Source organism: Botryllus schlosseri, unplaced genomic scaffold (genome assembly GCF_051294905.1).
Source record: "Botryllus schlosseri isolate E-star unplaced genomic scaffold, Bs_hap1 Bs17a, whole genome shotgun sequence".
Classification (NCBI taxonomy): domain Eukaryota; kingdom Metazoa; phylum Chordata; class Ascidiacea; order Stolidobranchia; family Styelidae; genus Botryllus; species Botryllus schlosseri.
The window spans coordinates 1700684-1728074 of NW_027648626.1; the positions used below are offsets into that span (position 1 = coordinate 1700684).

The 27391-nt window shown below is 40.9% G+C and overlaps 2 protein-coding genes and 1 long non-coding RNA gene across 3 annotated transcripts; 1 reads left to right on the forward strand and 2 right to left on the reverse strand.

The window, feature by feature from the left end:
* Positions 1–26964, forward strand: LOC145459671 (uncharacterized). Its single transcript, XM_080338238.1, has 10 exons — positions 1–99; positions 162–251; positions 319–408; positions 845–957; positions 12471–12540; positions 19611–19772; positions 19837–20043; positions 26165–26281; positions 26342–26542; positions 26602–26964. The coding sequence occupies exons 1-10, from the start codon at positions 31–33 to the stop codon at positions 26659–26661; spliced, it is 1179 nt and encodes a 392-aa protein (XP_080194364.1). The 5' UTR covers positions 1–30; the 3' UTR covers positions 26662–26964.
* LOC145459700 (uncharacterized) lies at positions 13397–16615 on the reverse strand. Its single transcript, XR_013921544.1, has 3 exons — positions 15941–16615; positions 14455–14640; positions 13397–13575 (listed from the first exon to the last, which is right to left on the reverse strand). It is a non-coding gene; the product is annotated as an uncharacterized LOC145459700 (long non-coding RNA).
* On the reverse strand, positions 26283–27391 carry LOC145459672 (pre-mRNA-processing factor 39-like). The gene is made up of 4 exons (XM_080338239.1): positions 27237–27391; positions 27096–27173; positions 26960–27031; positions 26283–26896 (listed from the first exon to the last, which is right to left on the reverse strand). The coding sequence occupies exons 1-4, from the start codon at positions 27295–27297 to the stop codon at positions 26817–26819; spliced, it is 291 nt and encodes a 96-aa protein (XP_080194365.1). The 5' UTR covers positions 27298–27391; the 3' UTR covers positions 26283–26816.

Below are 27391 nucleotides of genomic sequence, written 5' to 3' on the forward strand. Positions count from 1 at the left end.
CCGGTAAGCATTGAACGCTTGAAGGCTGAAATGGAGAATACACTCTCGAGGTTGAATGAAAACATCTCATCGTTAATGGTTCGTTTGGCGTCAGAACAAGTGAAATTGACTTGTTTCAGGAACTTCTCGATTTTGTCAGATCTGGTCGGATTTGTTTTTAGGAACTGTCAATCGCCAAGGATGATATGCAAAAGAAAAGCCACGAACACATTGCTTTTTTAGTTTCACGTTTGTCCATTGCATCAGAGAAGGTGACATCACAATCCGTCGTTGATTTCAACATATTTTATCTTGAATCCTATGGTATTTCTATTCCAGGAAACCAACCTAACACGTACCATGGATGTTCTGAAGAATGAAATGGAAGAAACGCGAATAGCCAAAGAAAAGATAGAGACAGAGTTGACGGTATGTACTTATTCTATCTAAAGTAAACCTGGCCTGCAAGTAGCCTAGTATCCGTTTCAGCATTTTGATTTTATTGGCAGATTGGTCATCCAATTACCCTTTTTCGTCTAATTTCATAGGAGTGAGCAGCAAACACAGCAACTAATGGACAATATACATGATATGAGCTTAATTGGTTGCGGTTGGTAATATCAACCATTCAAAGGCAGACATTAACTCTATATATCAGTCTAGTTCTTTACATTGCTGCTTTAGCTTAGATTAGATATATTTACTGTTGATTAATTTCAATTTCACATACTGTGGTAGCCTAACATGTTGCCTCCAACACAACGTTCGGTGAGCTGAGAAAATTTACAGTACTCATGCGGTAGGCTCTGGCTCTATCAAGCACCAAAATCTATAGCCATGATTGAAAATTTCTCTGTGTGTACAGACACAAATAAATGATCAATCCACCCTGTTGGCGGAAAAAGATCAAGAGATAGAGAGACTACAGTCGGAGAACAGCAAGATCAGCCCAGAAATCGAAGATGTCCGCACCAAATCGTAAGATCCTCTTTCCGTCTCATTCCGATTCTGCATTCACTGCCCGTTGTTTAGCCTCGAGAGCTTGAAGACGGTGAAGTCCGACCAGAGGTGGTCAGTAACGAAGTACTTCTACTTTTTCGAAGTATTCAAGTAGTAGGGTGGAGTGAAAATGACTTTTTTTTTTCAAATCAAAAAAGGCCTTCCTCAATCCTGACAAATGACCTAAAACTTCAATTAAAAGTGACTTCAGGGTGTTGCCCCCATTTTCCAGCCGGCAACCCCCCAATTTCTGCGCGTGGGGGGGTAAAATGGCCCATCTCGGCAACCGCTGGTCGTAGAGTCGTGATATATAGCTCAAAATCTGCGGAAGCATCATGTTTCTATCTGTCTTCTGAAGAAAGTTTTCTCTATTGTGAACACAAAATGAGTTATGGCTAAAAAACTATATATACGCACATTTTTGTTGAAATTCAGCATTTATTCTGACGAATTGGGATCTGTCATTAGTTTTTTTAGGGCCATTCCCAACCTGGACAACAAAAGTTGGAACCACCACATTCCCAAATCTTCTGAAATTTGGTACATGCATAGATGAGTTAATTTCGAACACAATAAAGTTTATTTGAGGAAAATTGATCCCCGGGGTCAAAAGTTATGTCATTTTGAAAAATTGAAGATTTTCTGCTCATTTTAGCTCTGCAGCATTCAGGTTTATCAATGTAAAATTCAAAAAGGTGTAAACAGATGTTGGATTACAGTTGAGATTTGGCAGTGGGTTTTCTGAGTAGCTAGGATATTGGTCTATATTCTCATGTGGTAGCCTATTGAATGCCATGCGGTGTAGTGTTAAAGGTTAAATTGAGGCGAAACTTGGTCGATGGTCTGAAATCGGCCAAGCGTTACACAATTTAGAATGCGAATTGAGCAAAACCTTATAAGTATATTCCAGCGAGTAGGGTATCATATGAAAGCTGGTTACAAAGACAATTTTCCATAGCTTTTTCATTTTGGTTTTTTGACTGTAAGGTGGGGAAATCGCCATCTCAAGAGTACACTGCATTTGTACATGGATATGCTTAAGTTTGGAATGCGGTAAACCGATGGTTCGGTTCCCATTCTTTTTTGACTCAACACACCTTGTTAAGCTCAACATATATTCATCATTACCCCTGAAGACTATATGTCAATTTCCAACAACCTATTTGAAACCAAGAGCTGTTCCTTGGGTATATATTAATGAGAAATTTAAAAAAATAACCTAACCGTTAACATCGCTGGTCAGCCCGTTTCCAACACAGATAATGACAAATATCTCGGCGTTTTATCGGACTCGGACATGTCCTGGAAGAGTCATATTAAGTCCCTAGACACTAAATTATCACCGAAATGCGGCCTGTTCTACGGCCTTGGACGCTTCATGCCAGCCTGGGTTCTTCTGATACTCTTTAAATCCTTAATCCAATCGAAGTTACAATATGGCATCCTTTGTTGGGGGGCTGGCAATAAAACTGCACTGGAGCCACTGCAAAAACTATAACATAAGGTACTCCGTATCATAGCTAGAGCCCCACAGGGGCCTGTTGGTCCATCCAACAAGTCGCTGCTGAAGAGATTCAGTGTCCTAAACATAGAAGATATGTGAAAACTAGAAATCGCCAAGTTCCACTGCGGTCGTTGCCCCGAATATTTCAATGACTTTTTTACCTCGGAATCAAAAGCGAACAAGTACAACACACGCGCGTCCACGTCGTCCAAATATCATATGATCAACCGAAAAGATCATCGCTCCGTCAAATATGCCGGATCTGATGTGTGGAACAGTATCCCGCCGGCTATCCGACAGTAGACGAGCATGTCCACATTCAAGTCGAAATACAAGCAATTACTGCTAAATGAATACTAGTCCATCCCCAAGCTTACCGGACCACGACTGACCTATCGATCTCGCCTTCCATGACATGCCACCCCATTTTTGTCGCTTGCTTTTTTCTATACTATCTTCTTTACTTTTCATTCAATGTGCATGCTTCCTCTTTACATCGCCTAGGCCAAGGTGGGTGTCCGATTTCATAGACTATTCCAAGTCGCTTCGCCACCTTCCTATCTTTCATTGTATCGCATGTCTGTGGTGTATTGAGCTGATAAAATTGCTAATAAACCAATGATGATGATGATGATGTGCATGCCTCCTCTTTCCATCGCCTATAGGCCAAGGTGGGTGTCCGATTTCATAGACTACTCCAAGTCGCTTCGACAACTTCCTATCTTTCATTGTATCGCATTTCTGTGGTGTATTGAACTGATAAAATTGCTAATAAACCAATGATTATGATGAGAATAGCTACCCATTGCTCCCGTCGTTTATCCGTCCGTTGCAAAATTTCTCAACTCTGACATTCAGAGTTTTATTTTTCAGCAGAAACTCTACCGATAGTGCTCTGAATGTCAAGGTAAGGAAATTCAACATAGGTGCGGGCTAACGACGGAAGTTAACGACGGGAGTAAGGGTGACCTAGGGGGTCGCCAACTCAAAATGGGTCGCGGGCCACTTTTCAAAATTCCTAGAGGCCGCGGGAGATAAAAATAGGCAACGCTGGGGCCTCGGCAACGCAGTTTATTAACTGCGTTTGGATAACTCTACATCAGTACAACGCTGTGCTAACATGGGCGACGGGCAAAATTACCACAGAAGAAATAATATGTTATTGAAGAAATACAAATACAACAATGCATGCATGCACACTGAATGAAAATAGAGAAGATAGTATAGAAAAAAGCAAGCGACAAAAATGGGGTGGCATGTCATGGAAGGCGAGATCGATAGATCAGTCGTGGTCCGGTAAGCTTGGGGATGGACTAGTATTCATTTAGTAGTAATTGCTTGTATTTCGACTTGAATGTGGACATGCTCGTCGACTGTCGGATAGCTGGCGGAATACTGTTCCACACATCAGGTCCGGCATATTTGACGGAGCGATGATCTTTTCGGTCGATCATGTGATATTTGGACGACGTGGACGCGCGTGTGTTCTACTTGTGCGCTTTTGATTCCGAGGTAAAAAAGTCATTGAAATATTCGGGACAACGACCGCAGTGGAACTGATACATAAACTACGCGATTTCTAGTTTTTGCATATCTTCTATGTTTGGGACACCGAATCTCTTCAGCAGCGTTGTGTTGGATGGACCAACAGGCTTCTATGGGGCTCTAGCTATGATTCGGAGTACCTTATGTTATAGTTTTTGCAGTGGCTCGAGTGCAGTTTTATTGCCAGCCCCCCAACAAAGGATGCCATATTGTAACTTCGATTGGATTAGTGATTGGTGATAATTTAGGGTAGGGACTGAATATGACTCTTCCAGGAAATGTCCAAGTCCAATAAAACCCCGAGATATTTGTCATTATCTGTGTTGGAAACGGGCTGACTAGCGATGTAAACGGTTAGGTCATTTGTTTTCTCATTAATATATATACCCAAGGAACAGCTCTTGGTTTCAAATAGGTTGTTGGAAATTGACATATAGTCTTCAGGAGTAGTGATGAATATAAGTTGAGCTTAACAAGGTGTGTTGAGCAGAGGTGGTCAAAGTAGTCAAGAAAGCTACTCAAGTAGAAGTAGAAGTAGCGACGAAAAAATCTACTCAAGTACGAGTAGAAGTACTTCTTTCATAAGCAACCTAAAACTACTTGAAGTAGAAGTAGAATTTGCTGGCTTTAAATCTACTCAAGTAAGTAAGTAGTTTTGAAAACGGTCATAATTCGTTAGCATGAACTGATAAAAAGCTGCAAATTGAGGTATGCGGAAGGTGTAGAGATCTTGATTCATATATTGATGCATCCCAGGAAGTGTAAATTTTTGACAGAATAAGCTGTCGTCCATATCATGGGATGTAAATGATAGTATTGATATGGAATGCGATACTAATTCTTTGTTTATTCGAACACCCCGTTTTAGAGAATATCATGGCATGACGCCCTCCCCCATATTATAAGGCCCCTATAGTTCAGTCGAAAAGCAATACGGAGAAGTTGTGTCGGATACGGCTTTAACGCTTTGCCCGATTAGTATACCTATACGTTAATTAAAAATATGGCAGATCGTAAAATTGTTATATAGTGTATAGCTCTATTTTCTGAAAATATAAGGCATTACTACACTTGCTTTTATACTTCAATACGTATGTTCTCCAGACAAAAGAACTGAAACTATGATTAGAACTCAACGTATAATACTCGTATAATTGAAAGAAAAATACAAATACTACTTCTAAAAAGCGGAAAATATATTTCACGTCTTTTGCCTAGAAAGTTTCAACGGTGGTCTGCTAAAATAGGTCTAATGTTGAAAAAAGTCAAATACCACGTTTTCCAGATTAGGACACGTCATGGCCTGTTTGGTATAACAGGTTATTGCTAGATTGCGAAACGATAGTTTCAAACGTTATGGGGGGCCATATATACTGTGATGAAATATTTGATATAGGCGACAATGCGGTGTGAACGGAACCACGCAACCCGGTATCTAAATTACATTTAGCTATACTTCCGTTAAAACATATTTGTCATACCATATCTACTGTGCGCGAAGCGCAACGAAAATTCGGGGTATATTACATGACTTTTATGAAAATTGAATGTTGGTACTGCGTGAAAACAGCCCCGAAATTCCTTAGGCTATCTTTCTTATTGGGGGATTAAACTACTTCTACTTGACCAACTGAAAATAGCGAAAAGTAAGTAAGTAATTCACAAAATATTATGGAGTAGAAGTAGAAGTAGCGTAAAAAAGATCTACTTGAGTAAGTACCAGAAGTAGAGGAAAACTACTTGAGTACTTCGAAAAAGTAGAAGTACTTCGTTACTGGCCACCTCTGGTGTTGAGTCAAAAAAGTATGGGAACCATCGGTTTACCGTATTCCAAACTTACGCATATCCATGTACAAATGCAGTGTACTCTTGAGATGGCGATTTCCCCACCTTACAGTCAAAAAACCAAAATGAAAAAGCTATGGAAAATTGTCTTTGTAACCAGCTTTCATATGATACCCTACTCGCTGGAATATACTTATAAGGTTTTGCTCAATTCGCATTCTAAATTGTGTAACGCTTGACCGATTTCAGACCATCGACCACGTTTCGCCTCAATTTAACCTTTAACACTACACCGCATGGCATTCAATACCACATGAGAATACAGACCAATATACTAGCTACTCAAAAAACCTAGTGCCAAATCTCAACTGTAATCCCACATCTGTTTACACCTTTTTGAATTTTACATTGATAAACCTGAATGCTGCAGAGCTGAAATGAGCAGAAAATCGTCAATTTTCTAAAATGGCATAACTTTTGACCCCGGGGATCAATTTTCCTCAAATAAACTTTATTGTGTTCGAAATTAACTCATCTATGCATGTACCAAATTTCAGAAGATTAGGGAATGTGGTGGTTCCAACTTTTGTTGTCCAGGTTGGGAATGGCCCTTTAAGTAAAGTAACACAGTGGCAATACCGAATATTGGGCCCATATTACAAATATATTCACAACACAGTCCTTTTAAAATCGGTTCAAAACATCATAATGAAACACTCACATTTCACGACTTTTATTAAAAATGCATTCTTTTGTCAAGTTTTTTCATCAGTTTACGAGACTTAATTTTTCGGCGAATGAGGCCATCTCGTCTTTGAAATCCCGAAACTAGTGCTGATGCTTCTGTTACGAGCTTTACATGTCGTTCCACTGTTTGATTGTGGCATGGATGAAACAAAATCAGAGGCTTCTCGCGGCATTCTTCTAACTCTGCATCAGTTAAGTGCTCAATCGTTGGAGGAAGTTGTTGATAAGGTTCAATATCAACCAATTCGTGGTATGCCTTGGCTTTGGGACACAGAATAAACGAATAGGACCCCAGTTCAATTGGTTGGAACTGCTATGACTTTCAATGTCCACAAGTGAATTTTATTCAGCGGCATGTTTTCGAAACGCAAGCACCTTGGTCACACCCTTATTTCGTATGTCTTCATTATCATCTACCAGCATTGCAATCATAATATTTTCGGGGTGTGCGGAATAACCGTTTCTTATCACCACATTCGGAGCAATTTTTCGAACGTTTCGGTCAGAGAAATTCAAAACATGTTTAATCAAGTTGGAGATGTTTCTGGGTCCATGTGTTATATGTTTGTTTCCCTTGATCTATAAAACCAAGTTGGAAAATATACTTCAAGGCAAAAACGAACCAGAATCTCCAGGTTCAAAGGCGGTTCATTAACCGTTACATAGCCTAATACCGTAAAACTCTGCACTGCATCCTAAAGTTAGCCATCTTGAATGCGCAACCGGTGGTCCAATCTCCAAGTAAGCCAGATCTTCATCAGCATTTCCTTGAATAATTGCCCAGCACATTTATGAGCAATGAGCATATAACTGGTCCTTACTTAAGTCACTAACAATTTCCTATGGGAGCTTTTGAAAGGCCATAAGTGGTGGTGAGAGCTTTTTGAATTAAGTAACTGGCCAACAAGATACACTTCCACATAGTTTTTTTCAATTGGGTGTGACCAAGGTGCTGGCGATTCGAAAACATGCCGCTGAATAAAATTCACTCCTGGATATTGAGAGTCATAGCGGTTCCAACCAATTGAACTGCGGTCCTGTTCGTTTATTCTGCGTCTCAAAGTTGAACTTGGAAGCAAAGGTATACCACGAGTTGGTTGATATTGAACCTTATATCAACAACTTTCTTCAGCGATTGAGCACTTAACTGATGCAGAGTTAGAAGAATGCCGCGAGAAGCCTCTGAGTATGTTTCATCCATGCCATAATCAAACAGTGGAACGACATGTAAAGCTCGTAACAGATGCATCAGCACTAGTTTCGGGATTTCAAAGACGAGATGGCCTCATTCGCCGAAAAATTAAGTCTCGTAAACTGATGAAAAAACTTGACAAAAGAATGCATTTTTAATATAAGACGTTCATTGTGAGTGTTTCATTATGATGTTTTGAACCGATTTTAAAAGGACTGTGTTGTGAATATATTTGTAATATGGGCCCACTATTCGGTATTGCCAGTGTGTTACTTTACTTTAAAAAAACTAATGACAGATCACAATTCGTCAGAATAAATGCTGAATTTCAACAAAAATGTGCGTATATATAGTTTTTTGGCTATAACTCATTTTGTGTTCACAATAGAGAGAACTTTCTTCAGAAGACAGATAGAAACATGATGCTTCCGCAGATTTTGAGCTATATATCATGACTCTACGACCAGCGGTTGCCAAAATGGGCCATTTTACCCCCCCACGCGCAGAAATTGGGGGGTTGCCGGCTGGAACATGGGGGCAACACCCTGAAGTCACTTTTAATTGAAGTTTTAGGTCATTTGTCAGGATTGAGGAAGGCCTTTTTTGATTTGAAAAAAAAAAGTCTTTTTCACTCCACCCTATCAAGTAGTTTTCCTCTACTTCTGCTACTTACTCAAGTAGATCTGATTTTCACCACTTCTACTTTTACTTCGTAATATTTTGTGATCTACTTACTTACTTTTCGCTATTTTCAGTTTGTCAAGTAGAAGTAGTTTGATACTCCAATTAGGAATATACCCTTAGGATTTTCGGGGCTGTTTTCACGGAGTATCAACATTTAATTTTCATAAAAGTTGGGTAAAGCCCAGAATTTTCGTCGCGCCTCGCGCGCAGTGGATACGAAGTGATCAGTATGATTTCACGAAAGTGTCGATGAATATAATTTAGGTAGCGGGTTGGCGTGGTTCCGTTCACACCACATTGTCGCCCTTCGTCAATATATGAAATAATTCATCTCATTTTATATGGCTCATCATAACGTTTGAATCTGATGTTTCGCAATCTAGCATTTATTTGTCATATCGTAATGTCCATGGTGTGTCCTAACCTGGAAAAGTGGACTCTGACTTTTTGTTGATAGTTTTAGCGCTGTTTTAGCATACCACCTTTGAAACTTTCTGGACTGAAGGCATGAATTACATATTACGCTTTCATAAGTAGTAAGCTATTTATGTTTCACTTTCAATTCCCAGCATCATGTACTTTGAGTTATAATTCATATCAGTTCTTTTGTCTGGTTAACATACATGTTGAAGTATAAAGCAAGTGTAGTAATGCCTTTAGTTTCCGGAAATAAAGCTATACACAGTATGGCATTTTTACGGTCCACCATATTTTTTATTAACGTTTAGTAATCGCGCAAAGTGTTTACACCGTATCCCACACAACTTCTCCGTCTTGCTCTTCGACTGAACTACGGGCGTTATAATATGGGGGATGGCGCCACACCATGCTATTTTCTAAAACGTGCTGTTCGAGAAAACAGAGGATTAGTATCGCATTTTCATATCAACACTATCATTTTCATCCCATGATGTGGACGAATGCTAATGCTATCGACAATTGGATACCTGGGATGCTGGTATGCATCAATATGAATCAAGCTCGTCACCGTTCGCATAGCTCAATATGAACCTTTTTACAATCCTTGAGAACGAATTAAGACTGCAGTTTTCAAAACTACTTACTTACTTGAGTACTTTTAAAGTCAGTCAATTCTACTTCGACTTCAAGTAGTTTTAGGTTGCTTATGGAGACAGTACTTCCACTCGTACTTGAGTAGATTTTTGCGTCGCTACTTCTACTTCTACTTGAGTAGCATTCTTGACTACTTTGACCACCTCTGTACATTACACATTTACAAATTGATATGATACAAAACGAGCATACGCCGATGGTTTATGACTATCTAAACTATATTCGAATTCAATTTCAATAAAACAAGAGGTTTGGTCAAGGTAAGAACAGAAAACAGAAATATACATTTATCTATTAAATTACTTAACTGTACTAGTTTACGACCTCGTAAGCTATAAGCTTCGAGCACTTCGTTTGCGGTCAATTTATTTGTGAAAGAACAATGGAGGCACAGTGAAACGCACGATCATTGAATGATTAGTCGCTCTCACGGGTTACACGAGCGTTTCGCGAGCAATCCGGCCGTATGCAAGACACAATGATTTTTATTGACACCGATGACATGATAACTTGAAATTGACTCTTGAATTTTGCTCCGAGTCGCGAGTCAATCCACATTTTTGATACGCCGAGTCAAGTCAAGTCCTTTTGGCAAAGTGAATCGAGTCAAGTCAAGTCATACAAAAAGGTGACTCGAGTCATCCCAACACTGCAAACACCCAGACAAGGTCTAACAGACGACTTCTTCCGGCCCGTGAAGAAATTAGCTGTTGTAGACCCAAGCAATAACCATAGAGCGCACATTAGAGATTTTCCAATTCTGAACCTACGTTCCACTCCACTCCCATATACAGTCGATAGGCGAAGTTTTGCTAGTGCAATCAATCAATTAATCAATCAGGTTTATTAATATTTTCATCGTTTCAAAACATCACAAGACTGCGATACCATGAAAAGATAGCAAAGTGTCGATGCAACGACGTCATATTGAGTGACAATGCGTTCATATCTCATTGTAAAACCCACTCGTGGGTGCTAAAGAGTGTCCGGAATTTGAGTTACAAAAATAGGGTAACCCTCATATACGTAATAGTATATAACGGTACCAATACCTTTACTCGCAAACAATGGAATTGGCATTAATACGCCGGTTGAATGCAGTGATAAACCACTAAAACAGTGGCTTTAACGACGATAGAAGTTGGCTTATTCTGTCTTTGGGTCATTCATATTTTGACATTAATCCTGCATATGCTTGGTGAGGAGTACCAGATATTTACCGGTTAACGCGGACGTTGGAAAATAGAGCGTAGCCATGACAACTCGATCCAGATTGCAAAAACAAATTCATAGGGCACAATGAATTGAAATTGGCGGAGGCGCACCTGTTTCGTTAGATACAAAAGTCTCGATTTGCTGATTGAACAGCTGGTGGTTTGTCAAAATGTTCCAGCCAACGTGTGACTTCCGAGATATGGTTCCACGGTTCGATCCTAAAACTCGAAATCGTCTGTGTATGTCGGAGTTGTCTGATTGTGCTAAAGCTCCCATAATCCTTCCAGCCAAGGAACTACCAATTGAACAATTGATTTTACGTGTACAAGTACACAAGCCAGCCGCTCATTCACCAAAAAATAGGACAATTGCCATTTTGCGGGAACGCTTTCACATCATTCACATTCAGAATGAAGTTCGTCGAGTTTTGCGCCAATGCGTGGTGTATCACATCACAGCACGACACATCTGCACCGAAAATGGGTGTTCGTCCCCCGGAACGCGTCTGCATTTCTCCCGGCTTTTCACGGGTCGGTTTGGATTTTACAAGGCCTCTGTACATGAAGTCCTAGGGCGGCGTTGTTTACATGCCCTCATAGCATGATGATTCACGAGCAACATGACAACTGAGGAATTTTTGGCGGCGCTACAACGCATGATTAACAGGCGAGGTGTTGGTGCAGTAAAATAATTTGCGATAATAATAATCAGTTAACATTCAAGAAATCTGAAAAGTCGCTGACGATATGAACGCGTGCCATGGTCCGCAAAAAGTTGGAAGGCGATCGAGGCTCTACGCCGAGACTTGAATCTGAGCTGTTTCAATTTAAAAGCGGGCGGGGTATAGCCTTCTACCGTTTCGGCCCTCTATCGATACCCCAAGGCATGTCTAGGTTTTTTATAAGACGAAATAAACAAACTTTTTAAAAAAAATCTCTTTCTCTCTGTCATTTTTCAAGACTGACCTCCAGGATAGCGTCAGAGAGTCAAAAATGATGCATCAGTGCGTAGCCACCCTTGCCTGGTTTCGAACAAGCCGTCAACCATGGCCGTATACAACGCGGCTCGCCAGATATCGAATAATGAAAAATTCATAAAAATTTACATATGGGCGTGGTCAGTGAGTGATCATAATGGTCAAGTTCAAGATCAATACCGAATCGGATCCCTACCGCCCAGTTAATGGCATGAAACAACGTGGTATACTTGGTACGTGGTATCCAACCATTTGCAGGCATAGTAAACCTGTTTATGACTGATATTCGGTCATGAACTTCTTGACTATGTTCTTGAAAATCACTGAAGCGTGACCACAATTAACAAACCCCTCAGAATACATCCCACAACAAGGTTTGATGTTCGAAACGGTGAAAAATCACACAGAACACCTTACAAGTCTACTTCTGATGTTCTGGCAGAATTTCTGACTATATTTCCTACTCGGAAAATATCTGAAAATTTTGGGTGATAACCACTTTTTTAGGCATAAGTATTTTCGGCCGAACTCCTCACGTAAGATCGCCGGTTCTCGAAAATTGTCATGCCTTATACCTTCTAATTAGGTATCATAAGAATCAGAAGATTGCTAGCTTTCCCTACAAGCAAAAATGAAGCGTCTAGGACGAAGACAAAAAAATATATGGTCAAATGAAGTAGCTGATATCACAGGTGATATCCGATTTTAACAGGGTTAAGCAAGTTGTGTTTTGTCAGGAATGAGTTTTTGATTTGATTTTTGAATTTCAGAAAACAATTGAAAGAAAAAGAGGAAGATGTTGAAAAGATGAAAAAGGACCTCGCCAGCGCTAATGAGAAAGTAATTTTCTTATTATTCTTTGTTTAGTTTGTTTTGGATGTCATACCTGTGTTCCATGTAGGCCCCTACTTACTGTGTTATTATCATTTTTGGTTCTGTTGTGGTGATTGATCGATGTGAGAAGAAATTATAGAGAGAGAGAGAGAGAGAGTCTTTATTTTTTCATCGAACCAAAATACATAACAAACGGCAGTGATGGTGGTACAGAAAATATGCGTGCACAGTATTCGGTATTAGATAGGAATGATCGATAAGACCATGAAGGTCATCTAGTCTGATCACACCAGCATCAAACAGGTACACTTGACTCAGAACAGTCTGGCTGTAAGAAATGTTTAGTTAGGAAAGGAAAACACATTACGATATTATTGTTTACCGTTCCCATCATTGGTTCTCAAGTAGAAGTAACAACGTATATTTCTGCTCAGTACAAATTGAAGAAGCAGCTTCCGAGTAAGTATAAAAGCAAGTATTCTAGGCCTATCTTTGCCCAAAAACTGAAATAGAAGTATTCCAAAGTCATGACCATTTGAGGAAGTAGTGCAGGTACTTTGTTATTGATCACCTCTACCCAGCAAACACAGTACAGACCAAAGATGTAGAAAAGCCGTGCCGATATAGTAGATATTAGATCTCGGCAGGTCGTAGAAAGGGGGATTTTGTGTCGACTCAATTCAACGTCTTTTCCATGACCTTCAATAATGTAAATATTATGCAGATGCTACAGCCTTTAAACATGGTGAGTAGAATGTAGATCCTACGTTAGAAGAAGATCCTGATATAATAACCTGTTTTCTACCACTATGGGCTTAACCTGATCACGGCTGCGTACACACACCACATTATTTACTACATATTAATCACATTTGTGATAATTTAATTTCAAACGAATTGGCAATAATGCCGTTGTAAAAAATAAAACGAACAAACGAACAAATGTCTTTAGAAAGAAAGTGAAAACAGTCCTTATCATCAGGTTTCATCTTCTGATGAGCCAGGTAAATAACCAGCATGCGGCCTTTTTTTTTCAACACCCTGCAGAAATAAAATGAAGATTAATAGCTAAGACATTCGTACTGCGAAAATGGCAGAGGTAGCGACTAACGAATGACTCCTACATTTTTTTCACCCATACTTACTAAAATGGATTCGATTCTGAACTATTTCCACTCAAGTTTTATTATTATATTTTTTAATATTATATGACTAGAGAACTGACTTCAATCGTCACTTCTACTTGATTATCAAGATCAACGATGACTACTTCAGCACTCTTTGAAAACAGCCACTAACACAAAAAGAACTCTTGACTAAAATTTCTTCACATTCTGTCCAAAATGATCAATTCAACAATCCAAATGAATCAGTTATTTGGCAGCTAGTTGGAGAGATATATACTCAAGTCTAGAAAGTGGAATGATACTCTGCCTGGAAAGCTGAAGACCTAACAATATTGTGTACAGAGAACAAAACATTCGAGTGGCGGCACTGGTATAGACATTAATAAATTATTAGAATTGACAGCAAGATAACCAGCAAGACATTAAAATGAGAATTAGTGCAGTTTCTTAGGCTGTAGTGATACTCAGCCAGTAATTGACCTAGCAGAGAGCAAAACGTTGTAAATAAAGCGAGCGAAACCTCCGACAAATGATACGATAAAACATTAGAATCGACAGTCTTACTAGAAGCAGAATAACAATCATGAGGGGTTAGAGAACAGAAGCCCGGGAAGTGACCATCAGAAATTACTGCATACTGGCCGAACAAATCCATGACCACTAACAAATGGTCTTTCAATAGTCAATATTGATACCAAATGACACCACCCCTATTTCATGACAACATTTAGCAAATACAGCGCTGGAGTCAACCTTATATAAGCCCTAACCAAACGCCCATTAGTTTTCCCACCTACTACTTCGCGGATGGAAATACGCATTAAAGCGAACGGACGCGACTTGTCACACTCTTGCTATTTCTGCTCCTTTTTTCTCTTCGTTCCTCTTCTCTGTCGCTTCCGCTTGAGGAGAGAAACAGTCGGCCGCGTTTACGGATCGTGAATTCCCGGTGGGTGATTCTTCCTCGAATGGTCACCACCTTGAAAATTGAGAACAATGTTGTTGCAAAATGCATGACAATTTGAAAGTTACATCATTCTATTTATTCCAGTTATGGCCGTGAATCGTTACAAGTGCGGTAACCATAAGAATTATTACTATACTTCAACTACAAATACAATACATTGTATAAAATGATTACCAATTCTTTTACGTTGATCGAGTCCCAAATAGATGAAATATGTCAAAGAATTTGCTAAATTTTTGTATAATTTGACAGATTCCGAAATCTTCTCAAAGTGCACCTTTCAAAAATTTGATATCAAGACTCCCAACATTTTACAATTCGAAGTTGGATGGCTTTACCAATACAAGCAAACAGTTTGTATCGCAATTGACAATTATGTAGAGAACGCTGCGAGACATATGAGTAGGTCTACCCTAAAACGTTTCTCTCACATGGACATTAGGGCTCTTAAAATATGACTTTTTTTCTCAAATCGTTCTGGCTACTTGATAATATTGTTAGGTTACCTAATTTAAGCCTAAACACAAAATTTGGTTCAATTCCAGCCAGTAACCGCTTTGCTACAGGAGAAGAAAGTTTCTATTTATTATATAAAAATAAATAGGTAATAAAAATTTGAAAATTTTCTGTTCACCCCATGAAAGTGTTAGGCTGTCTATAGAAACGATGCTCACCAAATTTGGTTCAATTCCAACCAGTGGAAGCGGAGATATTGCCGTCGAAAAATTTGGATTTGAATAAAATAGTATTTACGGTGACCGATTCTTTGTTTACTTATTAAAGTTGTGCTCACCGTAAGTACTATTTTATTAAAATCCAAATTTTTCGACAGCAATAACTCCGCTTCCACTGGTTGGAATTGAACCAAATTTGGTGAGCATCGTTTCTATAGACAGCCTAACACTTTCATGGGGTTAACAGAAAATCTTCAAATTTTTTATTATTCATTTTTATATAATAAATAGGAACTTTCTACTCTTGTAGCAAAGCGGATACTGGCTGGATTTGAACCATATTTTGTTTGTAGGCTTAAATTAGGTAACCTAACAATTTTATCAAGTAGCCAGTACGATTTGAGAAAAAAAGTCATTTTTGAAGAGCCCTACTGTTCATGACCGTCTACGTTTAGAGTTGCATCTCAAAGATGCTAAAATAAGCCTAAATATGATCCAAGCAATACGATCGTCCACTTTGACTGACTGAATTTCTAAAAACACCTTGATAGCTTCCACATCTTATGTTTATATATACTGTCTGCTATCGGCACAACAAAGTAGGCCTATTTAAAAATACCAAAACAGATTCAACATACCACATCTCTTGCAAAGGCTTTTGCTTTCATTCAATTTTCCATCAAACTTCTTTAAATCCTCCTTTGTGGTGAGTTGCTTTGGAATTCTTCTAGGATCAATTCCGATATTGTTTTATCATATACAATCTATGGCGGAATAAAAGTTTCGGATAAGTTCTAAAACGAACACAATTTTCCACACAAAAGTCAATTGCCACACGAAATGCCAAATGCTACGGTCTCATTTTACAAGGTATGGCGAGGAAACGTAGTGGTACGTTCCATTATAGCTAAACACCAATGAATTGCGGGTTCGAGCGTGACATGTCGACTCCATAATTCCTACCGAAGTGTTGGCCGTTTATCTAGGCTCCTCCTCGCCATCTGATTCGCATAGCCATGTCTTAAAAAGCCTAGGAGTGGGCCGTGCTGTAAGTGGGCAGATGGTTGCCGATGCACCCGGCACTTGGTGAATTCGGCCGCACAAACTCGACACTTGGTGAATTCGGCCCTCGGGAAATTTTGAAATGAAGTGTATTTACAGCTATTAATATGAATTATCAAACTAATAATAGTATTATCAAGTGATTCGTCAATCTTGTAAGGAGGTCAGGGCATTCGTAGATCGCGCAGTCACGGCGTGATTAGATCACGGATTGCGTAGCCACGGGAAATAACACAGCGCTCATATACCGACCACGCGTGGTCTGCTTGGAATCGATGGCGTGAGTCACGGGCCTGTGTCGTGTAAGTTTTGAGAAGATGGATCTTGGCGTTGTATGTGAGATCAAAACTGTGGAACATCAAGCGGCGCTTCTTCGTTTATCGATCACGACAAGCCAGTGTTCCTCATCAACAAATGTTTCGCATGATCACGTCAAAATAAATTATTTTTTGCCTTTGGAGAGACGATTCCACTCTGGGATTAGGGTGTCTCGATAACACGGTTGAAGGATCCCAAGATTACGAGATCTACCACGAGCCACGACACGTTTAAATTTCCTTTTTTATACTGTTCATTCATACTAAATGCATTTCTAATGCGAAGGTGTTCTAGTGCCAATTCCTCCAAGGGCCGAGTTCACCAAGTGAAGAGCGTCGCGTTATTTCCCGCAATTACGCAATCTGTGATCTAATCACGCCGTGACTGTGTGATCTACGCATGCCCTGACCGCCGTACAACATTGACAACCACTCAAAGTGCCAAGTTCACCGGCAAACATTCCAGTAACCAATCATGGTGACCGGTACCGCTACGAGATCTACCACGGCCGAATTCACCAAGTGCCGAGTTTGTGCGGCCGAATTCACTAAGTGCCGATTTCACTGGTAATCGGGCAGATACGGAATAATAATAAGAAGAACCGGCCTGGTGTAAAATGACCAGTGTAGTCGAACCACCACCATGAACACCACAAACAAACAAATAAACATCTAACAAGGAAAAGAAATTACCTTTGCAGCCTTTGACAAACACAGTTACCATTGAAATCAGCAATTAAGGTCTTATTCGAAAGCAGAATAACAACTGTTTTAGTGGACATATCAAATCAAATGTTGGAAAGTTCATGTAAAATAGCCCAAAATATTATTTTACTGTGACCATATTCCATCAATATGGTCTGGCTAGCCAAATTCTCTGGGCCAACATAATCAAGCTGCGTTTGGTTTCAACGATTAATAATCTTGTCACTGGATTCGAGGTATAATTGCACTCAAATATCAAATTTTGCTCCATTAATCAACATCAAGTTGAAAATGTCCATTCTTGCACCAACTTTTATAAAATCATGAATCAGTGTTCTACAGGAATGTATCTATATGACTTATATACCTAGAAAATTCAAGCATAAATATTATGATATACCGTAGGTATAGGTACCGGTAATTCAGATGTTTGAAGCGAATTATAGTGGTCTAATTTCACTAAATTAGAGCGAAATGCCAGCAATATAATTGTAATCTAATTCGGAAAAACGGTTTAGCTCTAATTCTAACCTGGAAAAGCTGAAACTTTTCTATAGTTGTCTACACCTGTTTTGCAGAAAGTCAAACAGCTCTAGGCGTCATATACTACAGGCAATTCGAAATACCCCATAAGCTATATGCTACTGCATATATACCTTTAACCCGCTACCTCAGTCAGTCACAATTCCTATATATTTACGGCATTTACCATACAGAAAGAGCGAACTATGCCTGGCTGCGACCTGTTGCGCTTCAAATCTTTGTATGGCGCGATGACGTAAAATTTGAATCGCCGAAATATTCTAGAAGTCACGCATCGATAATCATATTCCTAAACGTACAACATATCACTTATTTAGTTATTCTCTGAATAAAACTATTACCATACTCGTTGAACATGCGAGATTACCGAAAGAGCGAATATATATATAATGAAGATCATATATATCAGAGGAAAACAAAACTATTCGACCATAGAGCAACAACACGAATATACAACACCGGTGACATCCTCACGCAATAAAACGAAGGGAGAACATTGTTTTCTAATGGATAGAACGAAGCTACCGCATGAGATCGAACAAAACCGGATAGAATTCATCGTGATTGAATGTACCGACAAAGTCATCCTTTCTACGTATTTTAGTCGTACCCGCGAGAGATATTAAATTTGCATTATTAGGTTAACTACCGGATATAACGAAGCCTAATGCATGAGATGGAACAACACCGAGTATGAATTTATTCTGATTGAATATAACCACAAGACCATCCTACTACGTATTTTAGACATTCCCTCGACACTTAGAAAATTAGAACCTAATCGAGATGATCCCGGATGATCCTTTTACGGTTTTGTGTTTGCTGGGTAGTGTTGTATTTATTGAAGCAATTCCTTATTTGAATATTTTCATTATTTTATAACCACGCATACATATTTTACACAAATGTGAGGGTTTTAACACTCAACTATATTTCTTAGGCCAATCACGAGGTATCATGAAAACCCTGTTGTGTGATCGTTTCATGGTAGGTGATTGCTAATCATGTTTAGAGCAGTGGTTCTTGATCTTTTTTGATGTCATACCCCAAAAATTTCAGAAGCCGAATAATGGAACGTCATCATATCAAGCTCGACAATATTCAGGCTATTCTATGCCTAAAATAAGATAACTGATGACTAGACAAGGTGGATACAGTTCCTCTCGTGACGTCATCCTCAAAGGATGATGTTTTTGTAGTTTCTTGATGACGTTTTGTCCTTTTGCGGACCCCTAAAAACTAGTTCACTGACTCCCAAGTTTAAGAACCCTGGTTTAGAGATAATGCTTGGGAATTGGTCTACTGGTACATTTACTTCATTATACTCTATGCTTGACTATAACACAAAATGTCATGACTTTGTTCGGGATCCCCATGATGTAGTCTGTGATAACCACCCTAGTTTGAAACATTCAAATTGGCCTAAGATTTGAATATTCTCTGAACATCATCCCGCAGAGTTGGTCAAAGTAGTCATCATTGGGACTTAAGTAGATGTAATGTCGTAAATTGCTACTCTAGTACAAATAGAAGTGGTAAATCCTAGAAATATTCTACGCCTCATTTTGCCTAAAAACAGAAGTAGAAGTAGTTTAAAATCATAACCACTCGAGCAAGTAGTGCTGCTTGAGTACTGAAAAGTAGAAGTACTTCGTTACTGACCACCTCCACCGTTCCATAGGTGACAGAGCTGTTAGGCTCCCGGCAGTCGTTTGAAGATGGGTTGAGAAAGAAAATGCAGCAGCTGGAACAGGAGAAAGGCGACATACAAAGCAAAGCGACCAACCGCGACAACAGCTTCACCAAACTAAAAAAAGAAGTCAAATTTCTCCGACAGCACCTGGTCTGTTGTTTCGCCGTACATCAATTCAGTTTGTGTACTTACCTTGACTTGTTGCCATCTGCAGAAAGACACGGAGGACTTGCTCAGTATGGAGGGGGGCAAAGTAAAGAAGACCCAGGACGAAATGGATAAGTGCAGGAACGATATCGCCGATCTTGAGTATGCAGTTGGGAAAAGAGATATCCGAATTCAAGAGCTTGAGAAAATGGTGAAGGAAAAGGAAGTGCGAATATTGTCGCTTGCCAGAGCCGCTAAGCCGACCCCATTGAAGGTAAACGATTGGACAGCGGTTTTCGAGCTTTTGGTCAGACACCCATCTTGGCTTAGCAAGAGCATGTAGACAAGAGGCATGCTCACTGAATGAAAAGTAGCGAGATAGCATAAGACGGACAAGCTATGAAATGCAATGGCATATGACAGTAGGTGAAGTGCATGTCAGATCCTGGTCAGGTAATCTGGAGCGTTGACCAGTTTTGGTCGAGATTTAGCTCAGTTATCCTGCAGCTGTGATCTGCGTTGTGCAGTAGGCCAGTGTGTACTGCGAATTTGAAAATATTATCATATTGTGAAGAATTATATTGTTCTGAAGCCAATTTAATTGATAATATTTCTGCTGCTGCGTGTCATAATACGTCAAATACGAGTTCTTGACTTGGCCTGTCCTTACTATTGCATAGGTTGGACACAATAATTAGTTGCGCTCGGATAATGTTGCCTGGTCTTCATCATCATCATTGGTTTATTAGCAATTTTATCAGTTCAATACACCACAAAAATGCGATACAATGAAAAGACAGGAAGATGTCGAAGCGACAAGGAGTAGTCTATGGAATCTGACACCCACCTTGGCCTAGGCGATGTAAAGAGGAGGCATGCACACTGAATGAAGGTAAAGAAGATAGTATAGAAAAAGAATGCGACAAGAAATAGGGCGGCATGTCATGGGAAGCGAGATCGATAAGTCAGTCGTGGTCCGGTAATCTTGAGGATGGACTGTATTTATTTAGTAGTAATTGCTTGTATTTCGACTTGAATGTGGACATGCTCGTCGACTGTCGGATGGCCGGCGGGATACTGTTCCACACATAAGGTCCGGCATGTTTGATGGAGCGATGATCTTTTCGGTCGATCATATGATATTTGGACGACGTGGACGCGCGTGTGTTGTACTTGTGCGCTTTTGATTCAGAGGTAAAGAAGTCATTGAAATATTCGGGGCAACGACCGCAGTGGAACTTGGCGATTTCTAGTTTCCGCATATCTTCTATGTTTAGAACGCCGAATCTCTTCAGCAGCGACTTATTGGATGGCCAGCCCAGGTCCCTTTGGGGCCCTAGCTATGATTCGGAGTACTTTGTGCTGTAGTTTCTGCAGTGGCTTGAGTGCAGTTTTACTGGCAGCCCCCCAACAGAGAATGCCATAATGTAACTTCGATTGGATTAAGGATTTAAAGAGTATCAGGAGAACCCATGCTGGCATGAAGCGCTTAAGGCTGTAGAACAGGCCGCACTTCGGTGATAATTTAGTTTCTAGGGACTGAATATGACTCTTCCAGGACATGTTCGAGTCCAGTAAAACTCCGAGATATTTGGCATTATCTGTGTTGGAAACGGGCTGACCAGCGATAGTAACGGTTAGGTTATTTTTTGAATTTACTGTCAGCAATTGCGATTTCGAGGCGTTTATGCAAAGGTTGTTCTGGGCCGTCCACTCATGGACTTTGGGCATTTGGTCACCAGTCAGGGCATCCAGCTCTGCCGTCGAAGATGCGGAAGAGAGGAGGTGAGTATCATCAGCGAACAGTGTGGTGTTCAATGAGGAGGTTTCAAAGATGTCGTTGACATATAAGGTGAAAAGGACCGGTCCAAGTACTGAGCCCTGGGGCACACCACAGGTCACCGGGTGAGGAGAGGACAAGGTGTCTGAGATCGCAACCATTTGTTGGCGTCCAGTGAGGTAACTTTTCATGAGCTCAAGTTGTGGGCCCCGAAGTCCGTAACGCGCCAATTTCGAGATGAGAATTTTATGATCTACGCAGTCAAACGCTTTTTTTAGGTCGAGAAAAATGCTACATCCCACATCTCGCTTCTCTGAGATATCATAGTACTGTTCGGCCACTGTTAGGAGGGCATGAGCGGTTTGGTGTTTGTTTCGGAAGCCAAATTGTTGAGGGGAAATGACAGACATTTTGGCGAGGAATGAGGACAGGCGGGAGAGGAGCAACTTTTCGAATACAACCCCGATGCATGGGAGAACGGATATCGGACGGTAGTTGGTGACATTAGTTCTATCCCCAGCTTTGTGTACAGGGACTACTCTGGCTTTTTTTAGATAGCTTGGGTAGACTCCATTTTCTATCATGAAGTTGAAAAAATGGGCCATATATTGACCGATATGCAGGCTTATCATTTTTAAAAACCATGATGGGATTTGGTCATAGCCGTCGGCCTTGTGTGATTTCAGTTTGTGGATGGCTACTTCTACTTCGTATTTGGTCGTAGGTTCAAGCACAATTGACTGGGATATCGATCTCACCTCTGACCTGGCCGACACAGGTTTTGTAATAGAAGAAGCAATATTTGGGCCTACGTTACAAAAATACTCATTGAAGTGATTCGCGATCGCCGCCGGGTCTGAAAGTTTGTTTCCGGTATCCGAATTCACAATTTCCGAAACAGAGTTATGGCCTTTTTTTCGATGTAGGAGAGAGTTAAGTCCTGACCATGTTTTTCGAGTGTCCTTTATGTGTCTGTTGAAAAATCTCTCATTGTATTTTGCTTTTGCCTTGGAAATAAGATGCACGGTGCGATTCCTGAAACGTCGAAATCTTTCTCGTTCATGTTCTGTGCAGTTCTTGGTGTCTATTCGGTTATGCCACCGGTTACGTTTACGGATAAGTTGAATCAGCTTTGTGGTCATCCACGGATTTCGCTTCAATTTTCTTTGACTTCTCGAGAGGCGCTGTAGAGGTGCAAATTGTCCCAGCAGTGATTTGATAGCAGACATAAACTCAACAAATTTTTCGTCAAAGTTGTTTACCGAAATGTGGGGGATGGCTGATGTTTTAAATTGATTGAATGCGGCATCATCGAGCGCTTCTTCGTCCACTAACTCTCGTCGTCTGCAGAGGTGATATGTTTCGGGGGGTGTCCTTTGTTGTTATTGTGATAGAAAACCAATATGGTTGTGGTCACTGATTTTTGCCGAAATGACAAATGGAATGATTACCATGTCGCGCGAGCTGGTATATATGTGGTCGATCAAAGTCCTTGACTTTTCGGTTATGCGTGTAGGCTCGGTGATCATTTGGTAGAGACCGGCGGATTTGACGGCGTTGGAGTATGCGTTGCCTTTGTGTTTTAGAAGGTTTATGTTAATATCTCCCGCAATGAAACACATCTTTTTGTCGCTGTTGACTTTGTCCAGTGAGCGCTCCAACGCTTTTGCGAATTGGTTCATACATAGGCTATATTTTATGGGAACAGGCATTTCGTAGCCGGTCATTACCGCGCCACGATCCTACAACACACCAAAACAGATATGCAGTTTCGGCCAAAACGCAACTCCACGGGATGTGATACCAAAGAAATACCTTGGCCGAAACTTAGGGTATTCGTCCATTGTCAATAGCCGCGCTGAGTGGGCGGGACTAGTAACACCTGTCCTTCCAATCTGGGCCCGCAATGCAAATATCACCCGGCGCACCACAAAAGAATAAAGCCATGACAATTTGTGTGTGCGTCTCACGAAAGATATTCTTTTAGTCTGCTACGTTTTGGCGAGTACAATATCTTGTGATTATACAACGGACTGGAGGTTGCGAATTAACAACATACAGTAATTACAACAACATACCAGATGCTATGAATATGAATTACGTGCCCCAGCTTTACAGGTAAATCTGACACTCGGGGCTCAGAGAGGTTATAAATGAATAGTAATATAATGCAATAACCAATATTATTGACGAAATATTCACTCTTGAAAATTGACCAACGGTTGGACAGGGGAATTGCTGTTTTGGCTGAATTGCTGATTCTAGCTACAACCCACGCTAACATGTCAGGCTATATAAGCGGATGGTTATGGCGGCAGGTCCAAATGCTAAGTAACGAACTGTGAAATAACGATTGACGCCCGTTTCAAGTAGTTATATGAGAATAAGATATGGTTAACATAAAAATTCTGCCTTCAACTTAATACATATACAGCGAGCTGCTGTCACGAGAAACGGCTAAGCTTGCCTCGGTTATGAGATGTATCAGCAGCTGTTTGTTTGTAATGCTTCGTTGTGCATTGTCTTATTCGACGAGTATACAAAATTCCGAATCTTCGTCAGGTGCACGACTGCACGTGCGTACGTAGGCCTCCTGCTCGCCAAGCAGCAATGGTAAACTGCGTTTAACTAAGCACAACCAAACATTAATACATAAGTTACTATTTGAAACTACAGGCAGAGTGGTGATCAATATCCTGCTGCGAGGTAGCGGCTTCTGTAGTGTATTGATAACCTGATATACACCACGGGAGGTGTTCACTGTTCACTGTTCATACAATCACACTATGTCCACACACTATGTCCATCGCATGTCTGTTTATTATGTGTGGATACTTGTTACGCAATGACGAGCGGAGCTAATACTTCTGACGTAATAATGAGTCAGTGGCGTTTGAAAACAGACGTTTGTGCTAACGCTTCTTGTTCACTAATATTCAGTTTATATGTCATAGTCCTTGTATAAACAAAAAGTAATCGTTCTTTCACAAACAAATCTATTAGATATGGGAAGTAGTCGATTACGATTACTTCGGATTTTTTTCGAATGTAATCGATTGCGATTACGATTACTTCAAAATGCTGTAATCGTCGTAATTGATTGCGATTACTAATCGCGATTACCCCGTGTCTGCCGACGAACACCGCCGTTAGTCTCCTCGACACCAAAAGTGTGCGCGCAACCATCAAAACCACATGGGAAACCCAAACCGTACGCTAAGGTCCGAGCAAAAGTCACTCATAAAATGGCAAACAACGGTCAGAAAATACGCTCCAATTTTCCCAAAACTTCGTAAAGTTGGGGTCCTGGCATTTGTTTCCAACTGAAGCGTTCAGCGAAATTCTCAATGAATTAATTTCACAATGATTTCGCATTACCAGCGATTTCAACCGCGCAATTTCTTCGTGTTTCTCCCTGAATTTCTTTGCACTGTATTCCGTAGCATACAAGACGTAAACAGGTGATAAGGACGACTCAATAAACTTTTAATCATAATAGTAACGCGCAATTTCTTCATCTTTCTCCTGACACCGGCCTTGTAGCTGCAAATTGTAAGATGGGTGACTTTATATCGTATTGGGTGGTCTATGCTGTTACAGTATGTATGCGGAAAGTTTCTATTGGCCATATTGAATCTTACTAGCTCCATCTCCTGCTTCAACAGGATACAATTCTCACAAGAAGCCTTTAGGTTGAGATTCTAAATATATCGCCATATGTAGGCCTACAATTCGTTGATGCAGCCCAGAAATGCATTTTGCTGTGGTAGTCCGGGGTGATCTGAAATAAAAACGACCAGCAGACAACGAAAATACATAAATTCACCTTGGTTTCTATGTCCAATATCCCAGTTGCGGGCGTAATCCCATAAATATCACTGCCAATATGACCGAAAACTACAGCCTCACACATAGGTTCAGGCTGTTTTTGTGGTCTTTTGAGACCAAACTGGATGCCGCAACGTAACAGTGGCATGACGCAACAATGACCCTCGCACTTCTTGCCCTTCTACATTCTTCGGGCGTAACCATACCGTATACTTTTTCGCTCTTCATTTTCGCCTTTGGTGGGAGGGATTCGAGCCCCGGCGGCGGCGCGGCGCGGCGGCGAGGCAAGCACAGTGCTTAATGTGCAACAGTGCAAAATGGACTTTTGCCGCGTTGTAGTACTGGTTGGCGACGTGGCAGAACCGGGCTGCGGTCATCGCCCGACAGGTCTGAACTGCCCGTCAGACGAGCGCGGGTCAGATGGGGCTGCGGGTCTTGCTAGCTCCGCGAAACGCGGCTTTAGGAAGTAGATGTGGTAATTTTGCACAGCTCGATCGAGCCGCCCCGCCCGCCGTCGAAAACCGGTCGTTTACCGGCCGTCTCGCGCTGATCTGGAACTTGCGCGCCGGTCAGCGCGCGAACACGTTCCGCCGCGCGAGCCGATTTGGGATCGGTGGGCCACTTCCGGGATCGGGTCACGACGAACACTAGCACAGAAAGCCGTGCCCCAACCGGCATCGGCCGTCGCCGAGAGTTTCATCGCTTCGTTCGCGTCTGCTCGTTCGGCAGTCGTTGGTTATATACGTATAGTAGGTCTGCTCACAAATGAGCATGCATGCAATTCCAGATCCAGAGTCCAACGATCGCGGAACCGGAGAACATCGATCCGAAATCACCAAAGCATATTAGGAAACGGCGTAAGCCTGACATCTTTGATACGACGACAGATCAACTGCTAAGCGAAGTAACTGCACATTTTGCGCTTTATTAACAAGCGAACCATTTGAAAATGCTACAATCACAGATATCGTTTGGATCGTCACCAGCGAAGGACTTCTGCCGACGAACACCGCCGTTAGTCTCCTCGACACCGAAAGTGTGCGCGCAACCATCAAAACCACATGGGAAACCCAAACCGGACGCTAAGATCCGAGCAAAAGTCACTCATAAAATGGCAAGCAACGGTCAGAAAAGGCCCAAATACGCACTGCCTCCAAGAACCAAAGTAAGTGATTTCAAAAGCCGACAGGCCCCGGCCAAAACTGACATGCTCATATACTTCAGGCGGATATGGTTAAATCCAATCCAAAACAATTTTACGACGTTTATGAGTTTCGTGGATGAGAACAAAGACGAAATATGCTTCCATCTCGTGAGCGTTCTTCAATTTGCTTCTGCACCCGCGTTATTCAATTTGTATTCAATGAAATTTTTTTCACTGTTGGTATTATGCTTCCATCTCGTGAGCGTTCTTCAATTTGCTTCTGCACCCGCGGTATTCAATTTGTATTCAATGAAATTTCTTTCACTGTTGGTGTACTGTTGGTGTACTGTGTTGGTACTGCTGCTGGGCTGCTGCCTGTAGCAAAAAATATTTATCATGATTGATATTTTTTTCTTCCAAAATATACTCAATTCTTGCCTCTGCTGGCTTTTGTTGATAGTTCCAGTAGTTCTGGTAGTATGAACTCGTAGCGTCCCCGGTGGCAGCTTGCTGCAGCAAAACACCGGAGTTATCATATCGTCAAACAAAGACTTCTGACAAACTAATTGCTCACGTCGAAGCTTCACCATCAACAAATTCGGTAAAGTCTTCTCCAATTCCACCAGAATCTTGGCAGCGCTATGATAATTACCTGTGGTATATAAAAACACACGCATAAAGTTATCATGCAAACGTGATCCGCAAATGACATCACCTTGAACTTCCTCAAACGACGACCAGTGTATATGTATGTTTGGCTTCTTGGGCAATAGCATAAATATCGCTTTTGTCACATCACGTTTACAATCTATTTATTGATCAGACATTCAAGGCCCTCTCGATCCACAATACAATTACCCGACGGGTCAG